This window comes from Chiloscyllium plagiosum, chromosome 9 (genome assembly GCF_004010195.1).
Source record: "Chiloscyllium plagiosum isolate BGI_BamShark_2017 chromosome 9, ASM401019v2, whole genome shotgun sequence".
Lineage (NCBI taxonomy): Eukaryota > Metazoa > Chordata > Chondrichthyes > Orectolobiformes > Hemiscylliidae > Chiloscyllium > Chiloscyllium plagiosum.
In genome coordinates, this window is record NC_057718.1 from 70,586,763 (window position 1) to 70,612,559 (window position 25,797).

Here is a 25,797-nt window from a genome sequence, read left to right on the forward strand (position 1 = left end):
AAGGTACACATGTCCTGCATGATCCATTTATGACTGCTCCAACGACTAAACAACCTGTGATTGTTGCTTTCTACATAATGCAGTTCTCCTTGTCCATTTGATAATGGGCTACTCATGAGCTATTAACTCTGAAGGTTAGTTTGACAATCACTCACTTTATTTATATGCCTGACTGGATACCAGCTGGCCTTTTATTGTGGTATTGAAAATGCACCTGCACAGTCTGGGTGAATGTGTGGCCTCTTGTAGCTATATCAAACTACTCTGCATACTACCACTCTTTCCTGCCACATGTCATTTAAAAACTGGTCATTTTCTTGTGTAAAAGATTACATCTGTGACACATCTTGCTTTGTTTGGGTGTTCTCGTGAATGTCAGTTCAGTTTGTACTTTAGATTCCCTACAGTGTGTAAACAGGCCCTTCGGCCCAAGAAGTCCATACCTGACCCTTCGAAGAGTAACCCACCCAGACCCATTTCCCTCTGACTAATACACCTAACACTATGGGCAATTTAGAATGGCCAATTCACCTAACCTGCACATCTTTGGACTGTGGGAGGAAACCAGAGCACCTGGAGGAAACCCACACAGATACTGGGAGAATGTGCAAACTCCATACAGACAGTCGTGAGGCAGCAGTGCTAGCCACTGAGTCACCATGCCACCCATATCCACCTTCAGTAGCTCTTCAATGCTATGTATCTTTGGTTTCTCTAACACCTCTCTTTGGAATGCTTCCAAATGGGTAGATGTAACTAATGACTCAATTCTCCTTTCTAGCACTCCCATCTGAAAATCACCAAGGTTTTTTCTCTGCATCTCCTCTCAAAATGGTCGATGGACTCTAGATTTCTGTTTTCTTAAAAAAACAGAACTTCTAGTGGATTTGAATATGGAAATTTTTTTGGGAATCTTTTAATGCTTCGGTTAATCCTGACTTGTGTAGACCTTTGCTCCCAATCTTTAAAGGCTTGTTTTTATGCATCTAACACCCAAATCTAGAAACTAAAGCACCAAATTATTGTGTTTTTGGGAGTTCTGCTATATTTTAATTTAAATGAGGGAATTTTGTGAACACTGTGACAGCATCTTAATCTTGTGTGCTATCAATCTGGCACAACCTGATCAGTTGCTTTTCTTGTGAATTAAATGTGCCTCTCAATACGAATTGGTCTGTTTACCAGCAAGCTGTGTTTTTGGGTCACTACCATAATGACCAAAGGTATCTGGTTGTCTCGTGCAATTTAACACTGCTTAAGATGGGCTGTCTGTGTATTATGCTGTATATTAAGTTGCTGACTGTTCAGCCATAATAGGCCTCATTAGCATGATGTTTTCCTGTTATTTCACCATGTCATGTTGGTCTTATATCAATCCCTGAGGAGCAATGATTGATTTAACTCTGGTTAGTTTCTTTGTGTTCTACGTTTTTGTGATGTGAATGTTACAGCGCACAGATATTTCTGTGCAACTTGCAAAGACATTGCAGACTAATTGCAGTCACAGTTTCACACACAGCATGTGGAATCCTATTTAAACGTGAACCCTTTTTATTTGAAGGTGAAGAATACATGGGCAGTCTAGAGTACACTTGCAACACCAGTGAGTGTCATGTTGACAGGTTTTTGCACTGCCTGCATCTTTCTAACCATGTAGGAGGCTTTCCACTTACTATTCTTTTATGAACTCTCTCTAGCTACTGGCTGTCTGCTCCTGGAACATCAGATCCAAGAAATTTTCTGCATCCTGTATGAGCTTCATTGATTCTAGCCCACCCTTGATCTCCAACTCAGGTTGAAGCAATTGGAAATACTTTTTCCACAATTCTTCACGTGAAGTGTCCATAATTTCCGCGCAGCAAACAAAATGCAGGTTTAAGACATAGCAATCCACCTTGTGAAAATGGGCAGATGGCAATGAATTTAACCAAATTATCCATTTAAGGTCAAATTTCATAGGTATCCGAACTGCTATGACTTTCTTTGAATAAAATTCTGAAACGTCACCAGATTTAACTTTGTTTTTTGATAACTTCTGAATGAATTTCCACATCTAGCAAACAAAATTACAACTTTTTGTTTTACATAGCATCTACCCTCTGCAATATATTCTCCAGTCTTTCCAAATTCTTCTTGTCACTCTGCAGATTCTCTCAAATTGCTTTAACAAACAACTTTTCAACTAGATTGACAGCTCATTAGTTAACTGTAATCCACAATTAAAATTTGGTTGGGGGAACACAGCCTATTAACTGTTGTTGAGCTGCAATTGAAAAGTAGGAAAGAGATGTTGCATTTCACATTAATTTGTATAAATGTGTTATCAATGTACTACCATTCTCACTCAATAAGTTCACTTCAGCAAAGTTAAAAATTTCAACACCAAGTTATAGTCCAAAAGGTTTATTTAGAAGCACGAGATTTTAAAGTGCTGCTCCCTCGTTGGGTATCTAGTGTCCACCCAACACCAGTACCTCTACCGTGACTCTTTTAGCAAACCATACTAGTTAACAGCTCCACCAACTTTCATCCAGTTCTCTACACTCAGCACATTCCACACTGCTAACTGATTTGTCAACCCACCCTAAGGTTTAGTGCTAGACTTTACATGTTGGGATTGATTCAATCTGAAAAATTGACCAATCAGAATTCAAAGGTTTTGTTGTGGTAATATATTGCCATCTTGCAATTGTCTTGTGTTTCATTTACATTTTGTAAATATGCTAAAGCTTGGTTGTTTATTTACTTTTATTGAAATATTTTATTGTGAATTAATTTTTACTTTAATTAATTTGAATATGACAGACATGTTTGAAAACTGTCAAAGTGTAGACCTGGAAAACCACAGCAGGTCAGGCAGCGTCAAAGGAGCAGGAAAATCTAACATTCCTGATGAAAGGTTTATGCCCTAAATGTCGACTCTCCTGCTCCTTGGATCCTGGCTGACCTGCTGTGGTTTTGCAGGGCCACAGTGTTTGACTCTGATTTTCAGCACCTACAGTCCTCACTTCTCTCAAGTGTTTTTTTAAAAACTGACCTCATTAACTATTGGTTCAAGGAGTGGAGATGTGAGGTTTTTGGTGAGAGATGAAAATGGAATTTAAGGACGAATATCCAAAAACCGGGCATGGCAATAACCTGGAAGTTGTTGTGAGAAACAAAAGCTCACTCACTTCAATAATTTCAGTCAGAGACTAAAAATCTGAACTAGTAGTGCCGCTTTATTTGTACACTTGCAAGTGGGTGCAATGTCTAATGCCAGGTAAGACAATGACAAATGCACATCAAATCCAACAAACTCTCAATTTATACAGTTTGAATCCCCATATTTTTTCTTATTCCATTGTTTGCCCCCTCTTCCGCTTACGTCACTCATTTCCTTAAGACTGATCCCACAACTTCTGTTTATCCGGCCTTGTCAGTGACAAATGTCTATCTCTGCCTCCCATAAGGTTGTTTGACGTCATCCCATCCTTTGCTTACCATTATCTACTCCCTCCATCTGCGCTGCCCCTTACAGCATCTTATCACTAAGCCCTTTTAATTGGGGTTTGTTCCTGTCTGTACAAGTGGGAAACCTACTTATAAAGGCCTTTTTTTTTCACAGCATTTTATCTAGTGCCTGTATTTCTACCATTGTTCTGTAATCACGTCTCATGCTAAGTCCTTCCTCTATGTAGTTCCCATTCTTGCTAACTCAGCTCCTAGCTGAGAAAACAATCACAGACTAATGTGAATTCATTTACTCTGTATCAGAACTTATAATTTGCAGAAATAACATTAATTCACCTATATCCCACATTGTTGTGCAAAAGGAAACTGATAACAAAAAATTCAAAAGGATGTTTAATGGGCTTTTTAGGAGGTAAGCTTGTAGCACTACTGGAATAGAACGGTGGAATTGCAGCACAGATTGTCAACATAGACGTGAAGGGCTGATTGGTGTCTTTTTTTCATGCTTGAATTATCCTATAATTCTTCTATTCATTTTACTAGTGGACTGTCACCTTTCAGTTTCATTTTGAGAAATAATCAAAGTTTCTGTCTTGCTGATAGGTATCTCATCAAGATTTGAAGAAAGAAAATCCTGCTCAGTTCAAGTTTCGTGCCAAGTTCTTTCCCGAGGATGTGGCCGAGGAGCTAATCCAGGAGGTTACTCAGAAGCTCTTTTTCCTTCAGGTCAAGGAAGGCATTCTTTCTGATGAAATGTACTGCCCTCCTGAAACAGCTGTGTTGCTTGCTTCCTATGCAGTCCAGGCCAAGTTTGGAGATTTCAGTGTGGAAACACACAAGACGGGTTACCTTACATCTGACCGCCTGCTCCCACAGCGGTAGGTAGATGTATAGGATGTTGTGACTTGTGATTTAGGCTGGAGAAAGCTTCAAACCTCAACTTCTACATAGCTCAGCATTTAAAAATGTTATATTTTAATAATGCACAGGCCCTGAATTTCCACAGGGGTTGTAATTTGGGAAGTCAATTAATGGAATCTCCTCAAGGTGATGGCTGCTGTTTGGATAGAGAAGAGTGTTGTTGATACACCAGAATGAAGTAGAACATAGAACCGTGTGGAAGAAGGCCATTTGGCCCATTGAGTCCATACAACATTCAGAGCATCCCATCCAGACCCAGCCCCTTACTGCATCCCTGTAACCCTGCATATCTCACAGCTGACCCATCTAACTAGTATTGCCCTGGACATTATGGACAATTTTAGCATGACCAATCTGCCTAACTTGCACATCTTTTGGACTGGGGGAGGAAACCAGAGCACCTGGAGGAAACCCATTTCAATGCTGGGAGAACATGCAAACTCCATGCATATTGTTCGATTCCACACTCGGGCAACTGAGGTCCCTGGCACTGAGGCAGCAGTGCTAACCACTTAGCCACTATGCTGCCCCTGAGAGATTGGATTCTGCTTTCACAACTGTTTCCATTTGGATATTGTTCTAGTAGTAATCAATTCCTCTATAGGTAGCAATCTCCATTTTGTTCAAGGTCACCATGATTTCACTTCAGGGAAAGGTAAGGATGCGAGCCCCACATTTAGCTCAACCAAGGCCACAATTAAAACCATCACTTTTGGCTTTATTCTGAATCTGTTTTCTACCAATTCCCTTAACCCTCATGGTTAACAAGAAATTTATTGATCTTGTTAATTTTAGAGCCAGCATTAATTGCATTTTGCGCAAAAGCTCCTCACAAATTAATCCTTGAAAGTGGAGGGAATGAAAGATGAAATCACCACAACTTTGACTCAAAGTTCCAAAGTTATATTTCTCTAGATCTGATCACCCATATACCAGGTGTGGTCAACTTAGAACTTTGTATTGCTGGTATATGACCTCTGCACTTGTGTTCTAAGACTCGATTTAAAAATAACAATTTTCTATTTGCCGCCTTAATTTTCTGTAACTACTGTGACATTTTAGTGATGCATAAATCTGCACTCCTATGACTCTTGTTAGACCACCAATATTGGTTTTCTGGCTGAAGGAATTATCTGAATTACCAGATTTTCTCATTTTCAAAGCTTGAGCACATTCCATATACAACCCAGAAGGTGGGGAGTGTCTGGAATTTGCTGCTGAACTGGTTGAGACAGAAATTCTTAGCTTGTTTAAAATGCTCGTTTAAGTGCCTCAAGTGCAGATCTAACTGGCAAGGCTATAGACCATGGGCAGGAAAATAGGATTAGAATTAATGGTTTATTTATTCAATGAGCTGTGTGCCTTTCTTCTGTGCTGGTCCTAACTGTTAAACTACCAGGTGTCTCTTTTCTTAGTGTCATAGATCAGCATAAACTTACCCGAGAGCAATGGGAGGAGAGAATCCAGGTTTGGCACGAAGAACACCGTGGCATGCACAAGTGAGTTTTGGACTAATCCAGTTGGCTAATGGGAAGTATTTTTATTAAGGTGGAATCACTTTTATTGAAGTTGAGAAAGAGTTATAAGACTGTGTGGTAGAAATTTGAACAACTTGAATTTGATTTGTGGAAATGTTGGGTGTTTGGAGACTGAGTTTGCTCTCAGCTCCCGGAGTTAAGGATTCAGAATAATGAGATCCTTGCAGGCAGAATGTATAAGCCCAATGACACAGCTAAGCAAACCACTTTTGGGGTTTTAGATAATCCCTATCCCTTCCCAAAGAAATGGTGCAAGGATAATAATGTGAGATTACTCCATGCCCATCACTACACTTGCAGACAGAGCACCCATTTTGTGCTTTGCCACATTCTTTTAGTGTAGGTTTTTGGGCATTTCCTTCAACCCAATCAACCTCTGCAGCATGCACACCAGAGATGTAAACAGAAGCTATTTTGAATCTCTAAGATCACCTCTTCCATGCAAAACCAGATGTCGTGTACCTAGATTTTGCAACTTTTCACACTTCATAATCTATCTTAATTGAATTGGTAGTTGAAATATTAAAGTTTACATGGTACATTGGCAATAGCATTAAGGGAGCTTGTCATAGGATTGGAAAATACTGTTTGTTTCAGTCCAGCAGGAGAAAGTGAGGACTGCAGATGCTGGAGATCAGAGTTGGAGTGTGGTGCTGGAAAAGCACACAGTCTGGCAACATTCCAGAAGCAGGAGAATCATGTTTGTGGCATAAGCCCTTCATCAGGAAGGGGAGTTGAAGTGTTCAGTCACAGGGTGGTGGGGTTGGTTAGTGCAGGTGTCCCAGAGATGTTCTCTGAAATGATTTGTATCTCTGTGACACCCGCACTAACCAATCCCATCGCCTTGTGGCTGAACACTTCAATTCCCCCTCCCATTCTGCCAAGGACATGCAAGTCCTGGACCACCTCCCATCGCCAAACCTTAACCATCCAATGCCTGGTGGAAGAATGCCTCATCTTCCGCCTTGGGACTCTCCAACCACACGGCATCAAAGTGGATTTCACCAGTTTCCCTATTTTCCCCATCTTCTCTTCTCTCTCTTTCTTTCCTCCCACCCCCCCACCCCACCCAACCTTCCAACTGGGCANCTGCCCTCTTACACAATCCTACCTGTCCACCTTCCTTCCTACCTATCTGCTCCACTCTCCTCTAACCTATCACTTTCAGCTCCACCTTCATCTACCTCCCCCCATCGACCTCCCATTTATCTCTTGGCCCACCAGCCTCATTCCTGATGAAGGGACTATGCCCGAAATGTCAGTTCTCCTCTTTGGATGCTGCCTGACCAGCTGTGATTTTCCAGCACCACACTCTTCGATTGTGTTTCAATCCAGTGTTTGATTTGTAACCAAACCAGTGGGCTGACAGTTCCCCTCTTTACTAACTCAGTGAGAACCTACTGAGAGCTATGTAAATAGTCATACATGTGAGAAACAAGTATAGTTGTCATTCTAGAACCCTAGGCCAATAAAAAACATATATACTTTTGTTCTAATTGTGGGACAAAGCAAGAGAAGTTTTTAATTTGACATCTGTAATCAATTTAATGTAAGGAAAAATAAAAATAAGAATTTAAAGATTATCGGTATTCTCTTGCCTATGATTGCTTGGTCTCTAATTTTAAAATATATGAAAACTCTAATTTTTGGAGAAATTCAGTCATTGTTCACTTATTTGGTTTTAAATTGTTCATCTCCTCAACAGAGAGGATGCCATGTTAGAGTATCTGAAGATTGCCCAGGATCTAGAAATGTATGGTGTTAACTACTTTGACATCAAAAATAAGAAGGGAACAGACTTATGGTTGGGTGTTGATGCTTTGGGTCTCAATATCTATGAGAAAGAGGACAGGTAAGTGCAGCCTTTTAATCTCTCAAATGTTCATCTCTCCATATTCATTTGCAATGCATGAGCTTTGACTGAATTAATCTCAATGAAAGATATTAGATCTGTATAGAATGCATTTTACGTCTAAATTGTTTAGAATTTATGCCTTTTCAGTAAAGAGTGTGGCACCTATGGTATTCAGCTGAGTGAATATAGAAAGTATTTCGTTTGATTGGGGCAATCTTTGTAGATGTAACCTGAGCTACATCAATTGGTTTTTGAATTGCAATGGAACATGGTAGAATAAATATGATGTTATGCTCACAGTTTAGTTGTTTTTTGCTTCAGCTATTAATTGGTATAAAACAGTTTTGGATCTTTCCTGTCAAGGTGTGTGTGGATAGCCTGTCTTGCCAACAAGTTGCTTAGTGTCTTTAATGTCATAGAAAATTTGAGCAGGAGAAGTTTGTTGAAGGCAGCTCTATGGTTAGCACTGCTGTCTCACAGCACCGGGGACCCAGGTTCGATTCCATCCTTGGGTGATTGTCTATGTGGAGTTTGTATGTTCTCTCCATGTCTGCATGGGTTTCCTCCCACAGTCCAAAGGCCAGCTATGCTACATTGCCCATATGTCCAGGATGTGCAGGCAAGGTAGATAAGCCACAGGAAATTAAGGATTACAAGGATAGAGTAGGGAGATGGGTCTTGGTGAGATGTGCTCAGAGGGTCAGTCTGGAGTCAATGGGCTGAATGGCCTGTTTTCACACTGTAGAGATTCTATGCTCCTCTACTCGTTGTGGCTATGGTTGATCATTCAACTTGTCCCCACCATTCTGCCATATCCTTCAATCACTTTTAGCTCCAAGTGTTATACCCAACCCCTCCTTGAAATCATACAAGGTTTTGACATTGACTGCTTTCTATGGTAGTAAATTCTGTAGGCTGGCCACTCCCTCTTGGTGAATAAATTTTTCTTTTATCTCTTCTAAAATGGTTTACCCAATATTCTTTAGACTGTATCCTCTGGTTCTGAACTCCATTGGGAATGTCCTACGTGTATCTAGTCCTGGATTTCTATGACATCACCTTTTATTCTTCTGAGCTCCAATGATTTATATTTCTAACTGCTTTAGCCTTTCCTTGTGTGTCAGTCTAGCCATTCCCAATGTTGATAATCTCCCATCTATCCACATTTGTTCACTCAGCTTGTCCAAATCACACTGAAACATCTTTGCATCTGCCTCACAGCTCATCGTCGCACCCAGCTTTGTCTGCAAATTTAGTGGTATTTACATGTTTTTTTTCCCCTATTTAAATCATTAATATATATTGTGAACAGCTGGGGTCCTAGCCCTTCTCCCAACTAGTCATTGGGGCAGGGACTATTTTAACCAAGACCTGTTTATTCTTTCTTTGTTTCCTGTGCCAAACAGTTTTCTATCCATGTCCCTATACTATCCCCCAATGCCATGTGCTTTAATTTTACATGCTAAACTGTTACATTAGAGTTTGTTGAAAACCTCCTGTAAGGCCAAATAAACTACACATATTTATCAACTTTACTAGGTACATTCTTGAAGAATCCCAGTAGATTTGTCCAGTATGCTTTCATGAATCCTTGCTGACTCTTTCCAATCTGCCACTATTTTCCAAGTGTGTAGCTATTAAATCTTTTACAATAGGCACTATCATATAATAAATAACATTTTAACTCTATGATAAAACCTTCCAAGGGGCTTTTTCAACATGTTTTACACTATGCTCCATAAAGAGATATTGGGACAAGTGACCCAATGCTGAAGAGCAGTTTCAGGATAGAGCCAGACTTGCATAAGGGTTGGGGAAAACAAACAGAGTTGAGGCCTGAGAGCAAGAGCAGAGAGAGATAAAGATTAGGTGAGAGTAGATGAACCACTTTAGGGGAGCAGAGAATAATCCATTTGACATCATTTAAATGATTGCTATCTTTTTCTCTAAGCTAGACCATTTATATAAACTACAGGTGGAAATTCAAAAATTTCCATTGAATTAAGTGTGGATCATGAATTAATGTGTAGTTTCACAGAACCACATTCTAGGCATTAAAGTTATTCCCCTCCATCTAATTTGTACCTTGTTCAAACTTGTAGGTTTTTTTTTAACATGAATTACATGAACCTTTTTGAACTTCCACGAACATCATTGTCTTGGTGGGTTTCACGTGTGGAAGAATCTCCACCTTGAGTTCAAGCATAGTGCTCCCAAAATTAAAGGGAAACTAGAGCCCAAGCAGAGTATCAAGCAAGTGGAGGGTTCCCTTGGTCTTTCTGGGTTTAGTTGTCACAGACACAGGTTTAGGTTCGTAGATGGTCGCCACCTAAAATAATGGGATGTGCCACTTTCAACATTTGAACATTTTGGAATAGATAGTCACAAGTACAAACATTAGTATCCCTACCTCTAGAGCAGAAGGCCTGGGCTCAACACTACCTTCTTCAGAGTTTTGTCATAATCCATCTAAACAGGTGCATTTAAAAACAGATGTTAGCAGGAGTAGGCCATTTAGCCCCTGAGGCTGCTCTGACATTTGATAAGATCATGCTAATCTGATTTGTAGTTTCAACTCTACTTCGTCTGGCCCCCACACCCCTGGACTACCTTGACCGTCAATACTTGGTTAGATATGCAAGTACATAGCCTCTACTTCTCTCGGGAAAGGGAATTCCACATTTACAAACCTTAGAGGAAGCAAAATTCTTCACTTGTCCAACTTGGTCAATGTTCCCTTATGATCCTTCATTCAAGGAATGAGTCAAGTGAATTTTTGTTGACCTTTTTTATAGTACAACATTTAAACCAAAGTTGTACAAGGTATTCCAAATGTGTAACAAAACTCCTATTTAGCTATAGTAACAGTTCTCTACTTTTATTTTCTATCCCCTTTTAATACATTGTATTTCTTTTGTCTTCCTAATGGCTTGCAGTTCTTGCAGACTATTCTTTTTGAGATTTAATTACCAGGGCACCCAGAAAGTCTGTAGTCGCTCCATTCAAATAAGGTACCTATCTATTATTAAGGTGACACATTGTCACCTTTCGTTAAAATGATTAATATAGGTTGCCAACAGTTAATCCCTGTGGCATACTACTAACTTGCCAACCTAAAGGTTTTCCACTTAGCCCTACCAACTACTTATCCCATCTGCTCCAAAGGTGTGTGAGAATATTGCTTTTAAAAAAACTAAAATTTGGAGGACTGACCAGAAATATGGTGACCATAATGAATCCTCCTCCATTTTCAGATTGTGTAGAGGATAAGTGAGATGATTTTTAGCAAGGTGAACCAATGCCAGGATTTCTTGAAGTAGGAGATAGATCCATGCTGTATGTTAGGGGAATTCTTTGGGAGAAATCGATCAGTACAAAAGTTTACAAATGAAGAGAAGAATGCAAGTAACAAAGTATGTAAGAGCAGAATGGCAGTCCCCCTGTCCCCCCCCCCCCCCCCCCCCCCCTGGAATCGAAGAAGAGCTTATGCCCGAAATGTCGATTCTCTTGCTCCTTGGATGCTGCCTGACCTGTTGTGCTTTTCCAACAACACATGTTTCAAGTTAGACATTTTGAGTAAATAATGCTACACACTCAAAGTCTAGTATCTATAGAGAAACTGATCTACTGTGTTTAGTCCAGTGATTCTTTAGAACTTTTGAGTACTCCCTGTAGGTGAGAACAAAATACAGTTGAATTGGAGCAAGTGAAAATTAATAGGCAGAATCATTAAATCATACTGTACAGGATTGGATAAAGAGAAGGGGAGGCTTCTGTAGAAACCATAAACTAGGGTGGCAGGGGGCTGGGACCAGAGCAACAGTTTCGCAAGAGGAGAGATTGAGGGGGAAGGTAGATGATAGGACCAGTAAATTAGAAAGGATGGATAGGTAGAGACAGGTAAATGAACATGATGCTACTAATGGGCTGAAGTATGTTCATTTTAATGCAAGGAGTATTTATAGGTAAGGCAGAGGAGCCTAGAGCCTGGATCAATATATGACTATGATGTTAGGGCCATTAGAGACTTGGTTGAGAGGGGGACAGGACTGGCTGATCAACATTCCAAGACTTCATTTGTTTTAGATGAGATAGAGAGGAAGGTAAGAGTTGGAGGAGTTGCATTACTAATCAGGGAGAATATTGGGTCTGCACTCAACATTGCCTCAATGGATGTGGGTGGAGCTCAAAAATAAGATGGGTGTAGTCGCTGTGATAGGATTATATTATAGTCCTCCTCTCCTCTCTCTACAAGTGGACTTCAACAGTTTCCTCATTTCCCCTTCTCCCAGCTCACCCCAGTTCCAAACTTCCAGCTCAGCACTGTCCCCATGATTTGTCCTACCTGCCTATCTTCTTTTCCACCTATCCACTCCACCCTCCTCCTTGACCTATCACCTTCATCCCCTCCACAACTCACCTATTGTACTCTATGCTACTTTCTCCCCACCCCCGCCCTTCTCTCATTTATCTCTCCACCCTTCAGGCACTCTGCCTGTATTCCTGCTGTAGGGCTTTTGCCCAAAACGTCGATTTTACTGCTCCTCGGATGCTGCCTGAACTGCTGTGCTCTTCCAGCACCACTAATCCAGAGTCTGGTTTCCAGCATCTGCAGTCATTGTTTTTACTTTATATTATAGTCCTCCTGACAGCCACTGAGATTGAGGAACAGATCTGTAGCAGATTGTAGAAAGATGCAATAAAAACAAAGTTGCCATAGTAGGTGACTTTAACTACCCAACATTGACTGGGACTTAGAGCAAAAGGCTTATACCGGGCAGAATTTAAGTGCATCCAAAAGGGTTTCTTGAAATAGTATGTGGATAGTCCAACTAGAGAATGGGCCATAATAGACCGTGTACTGGCTAATGAACCTGGCCAGGTGGCTGACCTTTCAGTAGGAGAATATTTTGGAAACCGTGATCGCAACTCTTTTTTTTCAAGGCAGCTATGAATAAGGATAAGTCAGGACCTTGTGTTACTAAACTGGGGAAGAGCAAATTATGTCTGTATAAGGCAGGAGCTAAGGACTGTTATTTGGGAGAAGCTGTTATCAGGCGAGTCCACATTTTGATATGTGGGAGTTTAAAGACCTGATCAGAATTCAGGACTGGCATGTTCCAGTAAGGAGGAAGGACAAGGATGGCAAGGTAAGAGACTCCTGGATAATGACGTTGTGAATTTAATCGAGAGGAGAAAAGAAGCATACATAAGGTTTAGGAAACTAAAATCAGCCAGGGCCCATGAGGAATATAAAGCAAGAAAGAACTTGAGCAAGAAGGGGCCATGAAATGACCTTGGCAAGAAGTGTTAAAGAGGATCCCAAGGCATTCTATACATTCATCAAAAACTAGTGGATAACGAGAGAGAAGGTAGGACCATTCAACAATAAAGGAGGGGAAAAAAGCAAATTACTGCGGATGCTGGAATCTGAAACCAAAAGAGAAAATGCTGGAAAATCTTAGGTGGTCTGGCAGCATCTAAGGAAGAAAAGAGCTGACATTTTGAGTCTCACTGACCCTTTGTCAAAACTTTAAAAAAGGGGAGAAATAGGGAGGTATTTCGGCTAGGCTGAGAGAGGGTGGGTGAACAGTGGAAAAAAATATATAAAAAGATACAAATGAAAATAATTTTCATTTTATTTTAAAATTTTTTCACTGTTCTTTACCTCTTATTTCTTGATTGATTTGTCTCTCTTTCTCTCGCTCCCCACTCTCATCACCTTTTTCCTCTCCTCTTCCCCCTTTGCTACCCTTCTGTTTTCCATTTTGCCTCTGCTTCACCCATTTTCCCCCCCCCCCCCCCATATTTTGTCATATAGCACTGGCTTCAGCCTTGGTTATTCACAGCTCCTAATCTCCCTATAACCTCTCTATGCACTGTCATTATCACCTCTTTATTACTACCTTGGCTTCTGGAGCCATGACTCACCTTCTCTCAGCCTAGCATAAATACCTTCCTATTTCTCCCCCTTTTTTTAGCTTTGACAAAGTGTCAGTTAGACTCAAAGCGTCAGCTCTTTTCTCTCCTTACAGACACTGCCAATAAAGGAGGGAAATTGTGCTTGGTGGCAGAGGATATGAGTGAGATCATAAGTATTTTGCATTCCATATTCAAACAGGATAAGAATATTGGGGTTAGTGAGATTTATGTGAAGCATGATGATATGCTATGGCATTTTGAGATTGAGGAAGAAGTGGTGTTGGGTCTCTTGAAGAGCATTAAGGTGGTATGTCCCCAGGGCCTGATGGTATCTACCCCAGGTTATTTAGAGAAGCAAAAGATTGCTGGGATCTTGACCAAGATCTTTGTATCCTTGTTAGCCACTGGAGAGGTCTTTGAATGCTGGTGAGTAACTAAATTTGTTCATCTGTTCAAGAATGAAAGCAGGGATTATCCAGGAAATTATAGACCGGTGAGTCTGCATCGATGGTTGGTTGTGAAGCGGTTGGAAAGAATTATTAGGGATCGGATTTGCATGCATTTGGAAAAGCATGGCCTAATTAGGGACAGTCAGCATGGCTCTGTGCAGGGAGGTCATGCCTTACTAACTTGATTGTTACCTCAAAATTCAAAGGTGATTGAAAGGGTAGAACAGTGGATGTTATCTACGTGGATTTTAGTAAGGTTTTTGACCCCCATAGAAAGTAGGTGGAGGAGTAGGCCATTCAGCCCCTCTAGCCTGCACCACCATTCAATACAATCATGGCTGATCGTGCAATTTCAGTATCCCATTCCTGCTTGCTCCCTTGATCCTTTTAGCCTCGAGGACTACATCCAGCTCCCCCTTGAAAATATGTAATGAACTGGCCCCTACAGTTTCTTGTGGGAGAATTCCACAGGTTCACAACTCTGTCAATGAAGAATGTCTTCCTTGTCTCAGTCCTGAGTGGGTTATCCCTTATTCTTGGACAGTGACCTCTTGCTTTGGATTTCCCCAGCATTTGGAAACTTCTTCCCCACACCCAGCCTTTCAAGTCCCGTCAGGATTGAATGTCTAAAGATCTCTTCTCCTGTCCCACCCCCATCTTCTAAATTCAGCAAATGCAAGCCCGGTCTTTCCTTTTATATGTCAGTCCTGCTGTGGGTGGCACAGTGGTTAGCACTGCTGCCTCACAGCGCCAGAGACCCGGGTTCAATTCCCGCCTCAGGCGACTGACTGTGTGGAGTTTGCACGTTCTCCCCGTGTCTGCGTGGGTTTCCTCCGGGTGCTCCGGTTTCCTCCCACAGTCCAAAGATGTGCAGGGTCAGGTGAATTGGCCATGCTAAATTGCCCGTAGTGTTAGCTAAGGGGTAAATGTAGGGGTATGGGTGGGTTTCGCTTCGGCGGGTCGGTGTGGACTTGTTGGGCCGAAGGGCCTGTTTCCACACTAATCTAATCTAATCTAATCTGTCCCAGGAATCAATCTGGTGAACTTGTTCAATAGCAAGATGTCCATCTTTTAGACAAGGAGACCAAACATGCACACAAGGTGTGGCTTCACAAAGGCCCTGTGTAACTGCAGCAAAACATCCTTACTCCAATACTCAATCCTCTTGCCTTGAAGGAGCGCATGCCATTAGCTTTCCTCATAGGTTCATCCAGAAGATTTTAAGATAACACGGCATCCACGATGATTTGGCCGCATGAATTCAGAATTGCCTTGCACATAGAAGGCAGAGGGTAGTGGTAGAAGGTTGGAGTTCTATGACTAGTGGTGTTCCACAGGCATCTGTACTGGGACCTCTATGACATATAAATGACGTGGATGAAAATGTAGATGGTTGGATTAGTAAGTTTGTAGATGATCCAAAGATCAGTGGAGTGGTGGATAGTGTAGAAGTTTGTCAAAGGATACAGTCTGATATGGTTGTAGGTATAGGTGAAGAAACAGCAGCTGCACTTTGGGCAATCAAATGTTATGGAAAAGTTTATAGCTAATGGCAGGCCCTGAACAACATTGGGGTACAGAGTGATCTTGGGGTTCCAAGTCCATAGCTCCCTGAAGGTGGCCACATAGGTAGGGTGGAAAAGAAAAGACTTTGGTTTGGCCACACTTGGAGTATTGTGTTCAATTCCAGTTGCTACTTTACAAGCTTTGGAGAGGGAATATGAGATTCACCAGGATGCTGCCTAGATTAGAGGGTATTTATTTGTGTTAATAAGAGGCTAGAAAAACTGAGGTGGTTTTGTCTAGTGGTGGAGGCTGAGGATTGACTTGATAGAAGGTATAAAATTATGATAATTATAGTTAGGATTGACAGTCAAATCTTTTTCCCCCCAGAGTTGCAATGCTTAATACATTTAAGGTGAGAGGGGGAAAGTTCAAATGAGATGTGAGGGCAGGATTTCAACAGTGGTAGTAGTCTTCCAGAGGTGGTGATGGAGGCAGGTTCGTTAGGAGTGTTGAAGAGGCTCTTGCATAATCACATGAATATGCAAGGAATGGAAGGATATGGACTACAGGCATGCAGATGGGATTGATTAAACATGTGTCTCATGTTTGGTATGATATTGTGGGCTGAAGGGTCTGTTCCTGTGTTGTATTCTATGCTGAGGGCTCAAAACACTGAAGCCATAGAGGAGTACAGTTTATGCAAGGGACAACTTAAAGGAAGTCAGGAGAGCAAAAAGGGAACATGAAATAAATCTGGAAGAATTAAGAAAAATCCGGAGTTATTTTACAGTTAGATTAAGGATAGAAAGGAAGAGAGTAGGGCCTATTTAAGGATGACGTTTGTGCATGGAGTCACACAACATGGGTAGAATTTTAAGAGAATGCTTTGTCAGACTTCACTAGTGAGAAGGATGAGGTGAGTACAAAAATCGGGGAGGACTGTGATACACCAAATGAAGTTCGCATAGACAAAGGAGGTTCTGACTGGTCTGATAACTGGGGTGGTAAGGCTAGCCTGAGGCTACAGAAGAATATAGATGGGCTTGTCAGTGGCAAATGAAATTCAATCTGAATAAATGATCATTTGGGCAGAACAACGAAATACATGATGCACGGTGGGACCCTAAGTATCCCTACATTATGTAGAGATGCCAGAGTTTTGGAAATGGCAAACCCTTTATCAAGAAAAGTAAGGAAGGCAGGGCAACTTACATTAGTTGTAGGAAATAATTGGGGGCATAATTAACAGGCATTTCGGAGTGGTTTCAGAACTGGATGGATTTCCAAAAGGCATTCTCTTTGACTAATTAAATGTTTTGATGAATTAATGAACATGGTTGATGGGAATTTGGTAAACTATGTCTGTAGATTTTAAGTTTTGAAAGTGGTTGACAAAATTGAGGCTCAATCAAAGGGCAGTGGGTGTCAGCTTAGGTTTTTTTAAAAATGGCTTTAAGAACAGAAAATAGCAAATATATTAAATAGTTCAATAATGAAATACAGGGAAATTTCAATTTTTGCTTTTTTTATCCTCCTGCTGTCTGCTTCAGCCAAACGCCACCTATCCCATGTTTCTGGAAACCTTTTTTAATACCATCAAAACCCTCCATGATTTCATCAACCTCTTAAATATGTTCACCTTTTCCCCTTGTACCCTTCTGATCCAAGGTAAATAACCTCAACCTTTCCAGAATGCACCACAGCAGTCTCAATTGTGCACCATAGGAAATCACTAAACCAACTCCAGTCCTTGTTCTTCAAGAATTGCACTCGCGACTCTGAGGGTTGCTTTCTTGTTTTAAAGAAAAGCCAGTCAATAAAATATTGTTTAGAGTAAAGAAACCAAAAATAGGTTCAATTGCATAACTAAATTCCATCATTCCTGTTCTTTTTATTCAAGCAAGATTTAAATTGGGAGGTAGAAGAGAAGATTTGCATTCTGAGACTAAATTGATAACTGTCTGTCTCGGAATTTCACTTCCAAATTTTAATGACAATCAAATGACAAGTTCTAAGATTTCACCTGTTTAAATGATTACTTTTTCTCAATGTACAGAAAATTCAGCTCAAATAATAATAGGTCTATAATGACTGGACAGTTGCCGATTATGTATGGAATTAAATCCTTTAGTTGATGCCCAGCCTAAAACTGAAGATGTCTTTTCAATCTTAGATTAACACCCAAGATTGGTTTCCCATGGAGTGAAATCCGCAATATCTCATTCAATGACAAGAAATTTGTCATCAAACCCATTGACAAGAAAGCACCGGTGAGTTCTCCAAGGATTAGTTCTTGTATGGAAAGATTGTTTCTGAATGTTTAGAACTGTTACTGTTGCACTAATTCTTGGATTTCATGTGCACTTAATCTGTTTTATTTAACAGGATTGACTATTTTCCACTGGTGCTATTTTGTTAAGTTAATACTTCAGAGTAAAAGTTTGTCTCTGTTCTTGTTTTATAAAGGCCCAAACGGTGGGCGGCACAGTGGTTAGCACTGCTGCCTCACAGCGCCAGAGATCCGGGTTCAATTCCCGCCTCAGGCGACTGACTGTGTGGAGTTTGCACGTTCTCCCCATGTCTGCGTGGGTTTCCTCCGGGTACTCCGGTTTCCTCCCACCATCCAAAAGATGTGCAGGGTCAGGTGAATTGGCCATACTAAATTGCCTGTAGTGTTAGGTAAGGGGTAAATGTAGGGGTAGGGGTGGGTTTCGCTTCGGCGGGTCGGTGTGGACTTGTTGGGCCGAAGGGCCTGTTTCCACACTAATCTAATCTAAACCACGTGCCTTACTCGTTTTCTCAGCCACGCCCCACCCCAATTTCTTTTAATTTGCGCGCAGGTACTTCTAGGTAACTCTTGGAATTGCGCGCTTTAGTTTTTATTGCCTTTCATTGTTCTTCTTCCCAAGATGAATCACTTCACAACTCTGCATTAAATTTAATGAGCACTCATTGTCCATTCCACCAGCCTGTGTACTTCTGAAGTTTGCCATGCTAATATGTTTATCAGTTGCATGTTTTGAAATTGTCCTACCTGTCCAAGTTTACATTCTTATAGGTCAAATAAGCAACCTCTGGTGCACTGCTATATGTTTTGTTCAAGACCAGGTTTGCACCTTCTCCTCTTCCTTCACACTCATCTACCTTGTGTTTTCTGCCCCATTGCCTGGTCTCCCTCACTTAAGCAATCCCCACCTCACTCTGTCTTTCACCTGATCTGTCACCCTCCCCAAACCAGCACAAATTCCCTCTTTAATGCGAGTTCTTAGTTTTCCCTATTTTCAATTAAACTTCATCCCCAAAATCAACCAAGGCAATAAAATTTCCTCCAGATCAGAGGAAATTAGAGGTTCATATTAGTTACAAAACATTGCTTCCAAATATAATTGACATTTGCTTCTACCCGTTAAATAAACTTAGAATACTCTGTTCATGAGCATTGTTTTAATTGTACATCTTCTCCAATAAGTTTTTTTTTGTTTTGTGACACTCTCAAAAGACATTTGACAGTTCTTTTTGAGATTCTCTTTTATTAACTAGTAATTCTCCAAACTATTCACTTTGATAGTCTGGTATAGCCATTGTACAGCCACTGACATTGGCTGTAATAACTAGGATTATCCATCTCTTGTTTGTTGAACAGTGGCAAAAGATTTGCAGTTCTCAATTTCCACTCTTGGTTAGTTTGAAATAAGAGCAACAAAAGGTGGAATCTTGTTCGTAGTTTCTTGATTTGGAGATTACATACTAAATTTGGTTCTTCAGATTTATAGTCCCCCCCCCGACCTTTTGGGGTAATAAAAGAATGTTGGACTCTGATTCCATGGAAGGAAGTGAATGTCTACCTGAAGACCGATTTTCAGATTTGTTGGGGCAAAGCTTAGATATGGAAATAAATTGAACACACTTATACTGTTTACAGGATTTTATTTTCTATGCTCCACGTCTAAGAATAAACAAAAGAATCTTGCAGTTGTGTATGGGCAACCATGAGTTGTACATGAAGCGTCGAAAACCTGATACCATTGAAGTACAGCAGATGAAGGCCCAGGCTCGTGAGGAAAAGCACAAGAGACAATTGGAAAGGTATTGGACCTTATGTATCCTTTTCTCCATACTTGACAAAAGAAGTGATTTTGATTCATTCTTGACTCAAAGATAGCACACTCACTCAAGGTGATGTATTTAATGAGATGTTATTCCCAGGCTCCATCTACTTATTCTGCTAGATGGCACTATGGAAAGCAAAGTATGGTATACAGCCCAGCGTTTAGCCCGGAGACTTGTTTCTTTAGCTCATCGATTGTTGTGGAACTTGATTACAGGTTGTCTACTCTTTTCTATATAGAGTCATAGAGATGTACAGCATAGAAACAGACCCTTTGGCCCAACTCATCCACATCGACCTGATATTCCAACCCAAACTAGTCCCATTTGTCAACATTTGGCCCATGTCCCTCTAAACCGGTCTTATTTGTATACCCATCCAGATGCCTTTTTAAATGCTGCAATTATAATGGCCTCCAGCACTTCTTCTGGCAGCTCATTCCATACACTCATCACCCTCTGCATGAAAAAGTTGTCCCTTTTTATATCCTTTCCCTCTTTCACCCTAAACCTATGCCATCTAGTTCTGGACTCCACCCATCCCAGAGGAAGGACCTTGTCTATTTATACTATCCATGCCTGTCATGATTTTATAAACCTCCATAAGCCTCTGGCACTCCAGGGAAAACTGCTCCAAGACAATTCAATCTCTCCCTACAGCTCTAATTCCTCCAACCCTGGCAACATCCTTGTAAATCTTTTCTGAACCTTTTCAAGTTTTACAACATCCTTCCTACAGAAGGAGACCAGAATTGCACGCAATGTTCCAACAGTGGCCTAACCAATGCCCCAACTCCTATACTCGGTGCTTTCCTTTATTGGTCAGAACATTATGCTTCACTATGCTATCTACTTCACTATGCCTTCACTATGCTATCTACCTGCAACGCCACTTCCAAGGAACTATGAACCTGCACTTCAAGGTCTCTTTGTTCAGCAGCACTCCCTAGGACCTTACCATTAAGTGTAGAAGTCCTACTCTGATTTGCTTTCCCAAAATGCATCACCCCTCATTTCTCTAAATTTAAACTCCCATCTGCCACTCCATCAGCCCATTGGCCCATCTGATCAAGATCTCGTTGTAATCTGAGGTAATCTTCTTTGCTGTGCACTACTCCAATTTTGGTGTCATCTGCAAACTTACTAACTGTAATGCTCACATCCAAATTGCTTATATAAATGACGAAAGGTAGTGGATCCACACCAATTCTTGTGGCACTCTACTGGTCGCAAGACTCCAGTCTGAAAAAAAACCCTCCACCACCACCACCCTCTGTCTTCTACCTTTTGAGCCAGGTCTGTATCCAAATGGCAATTTCTCCCTGTATTCCATGAAATCTAACCTTGCTCACCAGTCTCCCATACGGAATCTTGTCGAACACCTTACTGAAGTCCATATAGATCACATCTACTGCTATGCCCTCATCAATCTTCTTTGAAGAATAACAAAAAACTCAAGTTTGAGAGACATGATTTCTCACACACAACCATGTTGATTTATTCCTTAATCAGTCCTTGCCTTGCCTGTCCCTCAGGATTCCCTTCAACTTGCCCACCACCAACATCAGGCTCACCAATCTATAGTGCCCTGGATTATCCTTACCACCTTTCTTAAATAGTGGTACCATGTTAGCCAACTTAGTCTTCTGGCACCTCACCTGTGACTATCGATGATACAAACATCCCAGCAAGAGGCCCAGCAATCCCTTCCCTAGCTTCCCACAGAGTTCTCTGGTACACCTGATCAGGTCCTGGGGATTTATCCACCTTTATGCGTTTCAAGACATCCAACATTTCCTCCTCTCTAATATGGACATTTTTCAAGATGTCACCATCTATTTCCCTCCATTCGATATCCTTCACGTTCTTCTCCACAGTAAATACTGATGCAAAATACTCATTTAGTATCTTCCCTCATTTTCTACTGCTCTGAACAGTTTGCCTTGCTGATCTTTGAGGGACCCTATTCTCTCCCTAGTTACCCTTTTGTCCTTAATGTATGTGTAAAAACCCTTTTTTAAATTCTCCTTAACCCTATTTGCAAAGCTATCTCATGTCCCCTTTTTGCCCTCCTGATTTCCCTCTTAAAGTATAAGGCAGTAGGAGTATACTTTTGAATTGACTCTATCTATCCTGTTTATACCTGACACTATTCCTTCTTTTCCTTAACCAAAACCTATTTCTCTAGTCATCCAGCATTCCCTACACCTACCAGACTTTCCTTTCTCCCTAACAGGAATATACTTTCATCCCCTACAGGATGACTTTCATCTCATCTCTGAAGGCTTCTCATTTTTCAGCCATCCTTTTATCTATGAACATCAGCCCCCAATTAGCTTTTGAAAGTTCTTGCCTAAAACTGTCAAAATTAGCCTTCCTCCAATTTAGAACTTCAACTTTTAGATCTGGTCCATCCTTTTCTCACTGTTTTGCAACTAATAGAATTATGATTGCTGGCCCCAAAGTGCTCCCCCAAAGACACATCAGTCACCTGCCCTGCCTTATTTCCCAAGAATAGGTCAAGTTTTGCACCATCTCTCTCAGGTACATCCACATTCTGAATCAGAAAATTTTCTTGTACACACTTAACAAATTCTTCTCCATCTAAACCTTTAACACTATGGCAGTCCCATTCTATGTTTGGAAAGTTAAAATCCCCTACCATAACTACCCTATTATTCTTACAGATAACTGAAATTTCCTGACAAATTTGTTTCTCAGTTTCCCACTGACTACCAAGGGATCTATAGTACAATCCCCATAAGTTATGGTACTTATTTTCTTATTTCTCAGTTCCACCCAAATAATTTCCCTGGATGTATTTCCAGGAATATTCTGCCTATGCACAGCTGTAATACTATCCCTTATCAAAAATGCCACACCCTTCCTCTCTTGCCTACCTTTATAGCCTTCCTGCAGCATTTGTATCCTGGAACATTAAGCTGCCATTCCTGTCCATCCCTGGGCCACGTTTCTGTAATTGCTATGATATCCCAGTCCCATGTTCCTAACCATGCCCTGAGTTCATCTGCCTTCCCTGTTCGGCCTCTTGCATTGAAATAAATGCAGTTTAATTTATCAGTCCTATCGTTGTTCTTTACATCCGTGCCTGCCCTGACTGTTTGACTGGCTTCTTTTTTCAACTGTACTGGTCTCTGGTCTTTTTCCTCACTATCTCCCTGGATCCCATACCCCCAGCTTACTAATTTTAAATTCTCCCAAGCAGCTCTTGCAAATCTCCCTGCCAATATCTTAGTCCCCTTCCAATTCGGGTACAATCCATCCTCCTTGTACAGGTCGCTTCTCCCCTAGAATCTCCTCCTTCAGAATTTCAAACTTTTTCCTTTCTACACATTGGAATCAATGTAGGATGACCTCCTGCTGGTCCCTGTCCCCTTTGAGCACATTCTGCACCCTCTGAGACATCCTTGATCCCGGCGCCAAGGAGGCAACATTCCATTGAGTTTTCACTGCTAGCCACAGAAGTGTCTATCTGTGCCTAGGACTAGAGAGTCCCTTAACCTAATAATTTACTTGGAATCCAACGTACCCCTCGTTACATTACAGCCTGCCTTGATACCAGAAACTTAGCTGTTTGTGCTACATTCCCCTGAGAACCTATCCACACTCTACATTTTCCAAAACAACATATTTGTTTGAAATGGGGATAGCTACAGCAGACTCCTATACTACCTGCCTAGCTCGCGTACCTTTCCTGGAGTTAACCAATCTGTGACTGTACCTGTGGCATTTCTCCCTTCCTATAACTGCTATCCATCCACACCCCCTTTGCTCTTGTAAATTCCTCATTGCCTCTATCTGTCACTCCAGTCGATCCATTCGATCTGATTAGGATTCGCAACCAATGACACTTATTGCTGATATAATCCTTAATAACACATCAACTCTCTCAACTCCCACATTTGACAAAGAGTATACCACTCTACTCCGGGCCATTTTTACTCCTCCCAATCTGCAGACTCCGAAAATAGCATTGTCTTTTTGCTCTATAAAACACTGTTCCAGGCTAACTTAATACTTGCGATTTATTTTTAAAATGTAATCAAGAGACCGATCTCACATATAATCAACAAAGAGCCCACTCTACACACTATTGTAAATTTACAGCAAAGCTGCACTTATCTGTTTCTGTGCTGTGATCTCTCCCAAAGAGAATCCTTCAAAATCAGTTGTGAATTTTGTTCTTTAAGTTTTCCTAGATGCATTCTGATGTCCAGCAATACATGAATTCAAATAGCAAATTCACTCTTATGTCAGTTAGCAGTGTGGGTCATAATTACTTTACCAGAAGGTAAACAGTAGTAGACTCCTTTTTTCTGTGATTTTCTGTAAAATATTCTGAATTCTGTTCTTCACATTACTTTCTTTCATAGTTCTTTTTTCTTTAGGGGCAACATTTTGTTTTTGTTTTATAACATTGATTCCCCACCATGTAAGAACAAAACCTGGGTAGCTTTAAAACCTGGGTAGCTTTTGTGGATCATTCATCCAATTAGATGTTTAACTACTTGATTCAATACTTCGTACAGAGGGAACCTAATCTACCACTTTGGCCTGAATTATTATTAACAATATTACAGATGAGAGCATAATGTTGTCAACCAAGGGTTTCATAATGTCATATGCTCTCATATTAAACAATATATCAAGCACTTAACCTTTTTTTTGGAACCCAATGGCCATAATCTTGAAGGTGCATCATTTGATTCTCCATGATCATTACTTCTTGAGCATTTTAAAATTCTGCCCAGTAGTTGATGTAATGATTTATGACCTTAAGAAAATTTGAGGTTGATATGACTATGAAGTGACAATCTCATTGCTTTAACTTGAATTATTTGAACCTCTTCTATCTGAAGAAGAAACCACTGTTTCCAATTATTTTGGATGCATTTTTGAGTTTAAAATTCTCTTCATTCCCTAACTGATACAAACAAAAGTAATCATTTACACTTCTCAAATCACCAACAAATAGTGAAAGAGATGGGTTGAGTGTGATGCAGGATGAGGACAATGAGTAAAAGTAGGAACAGAATTGATAATAGACCCATGCACAAATAAGCTAAATTGGCAGCTTTGTGCAGCTTGTACACTTAGCTCAATTTTTTACAAAAATTCTGCCTACAACACAAGTATAAAAAAGACCTGTCAAAAATCAAGCTTTTATCAAGCTTTTGCTATTTAGTGAGCAGTCAATCTTTAAATCTTTACCTGTTCTGTGTGTAGGGCACAGTTGGAGCAAGAGAAGCAGAAGCGGGAGGTAATAGAGAAAGAAAAAGAACAGATGGAAAAGGAAACTAGAGATCTGATGCTGAAGCTGAAACTGTACGAAGATCAGACAAAGAAAGCTGAAAAGGGTAAGAGTAAAATCGTAATGTTCTCTTGTCCAGTCTCAAAATTAGCATGATGGAAACTGAGTATTCTCTGGTTCTTAATTGGTTCGAAGGTTGTTCCTGTTCTGATATTTTTCACATGAAATGGAGGCAGTCGTCATTGATTGTATACAGTGTCGAAAGATATGTGATAACGTTAAAATCCAGACTCTAGAAAATAATTTTCTAATGGGTTTCGATTCAAAAACCATAGTTTTAAACCTGAACGTGTCAGTGAACAGATGACTTAAGACCTCCTGGATGTTAATGGAAGTTTGTTTCTATTTTGTGGCTTATTCAGGGGAAAAAAGCCATTAGGTTAGCAGAAGCTAGGATTGGCAAGTATTTTTTCTTTAAATTAGTTGAGATTGAGTTCAGAAAGAGTCTTGACTGAACATAAATGCAAAAATAGTTTCTCCTAGAAAAAGGAGTTTGTTCAAAGCAGTTATTGGGATTAAAGTTATCTCCAGGATGGGGGATTCAATTTGTGGCAACTTTGAGACCAGCAGTGGTTAGAGATCACATTGATTAGTCAAAGCTATGAAAGTCTGAGCTCTTATTGAGAGTCAAAAGTCTGGACTGGAAAAGAAATAGTTAAGTAAAATAGGCAGAAAATTTCTTCAAGTTTTGATTAATTGTAAAATGGTGTTTGG

At 40.6% G+C, this 25,797-nt stretch overlaps 1 protein-coding gene across 4 annotated transcripts in view; it reads left to right on the forward strand.

The window, feature by feature from the left end:
• Nucleotides 1–25,797, forward strand: part of ezrb (ezrin b) — a 126,426-nt gene that overhangs the window by 86,138 nt on the left and 14,491 nt on the right. For all 4 annotated transcript variants that reach the window (XM_043696174.1, XM_043696171.1, XM_043696173.1 and 1 more), the window contains 6 exons: nucleotides 4,057–4,331; nucleotides 5,790–5,873; nucleotides 7,618–7,764; nucleotides 17,818–17,914; nucleotides 19,567–19,730; nucleotides 24,999–25,129. In XM_043696174.1, the coding sequence (XP_043552109.1) occupies nucleotides 4,057–4,331; nucleotides 5,790–5,873; nucleotides 7,618–7,764; nucleotides 17,818–17,914; nucleotides 19,567–19,730; nucleotides 24,999–25,129 (898 nt within the window). The remainder of the gene's footprint in view (nucleotides 1–4,056; nucleotides 4,332–5,789; nucleotides 5,874–7,617; nucleotides 7,765–17,817; nucleotides 17,915–19,566; nucleotides 19,731–24,998; nucleotides 25,130–25,797) is intronic.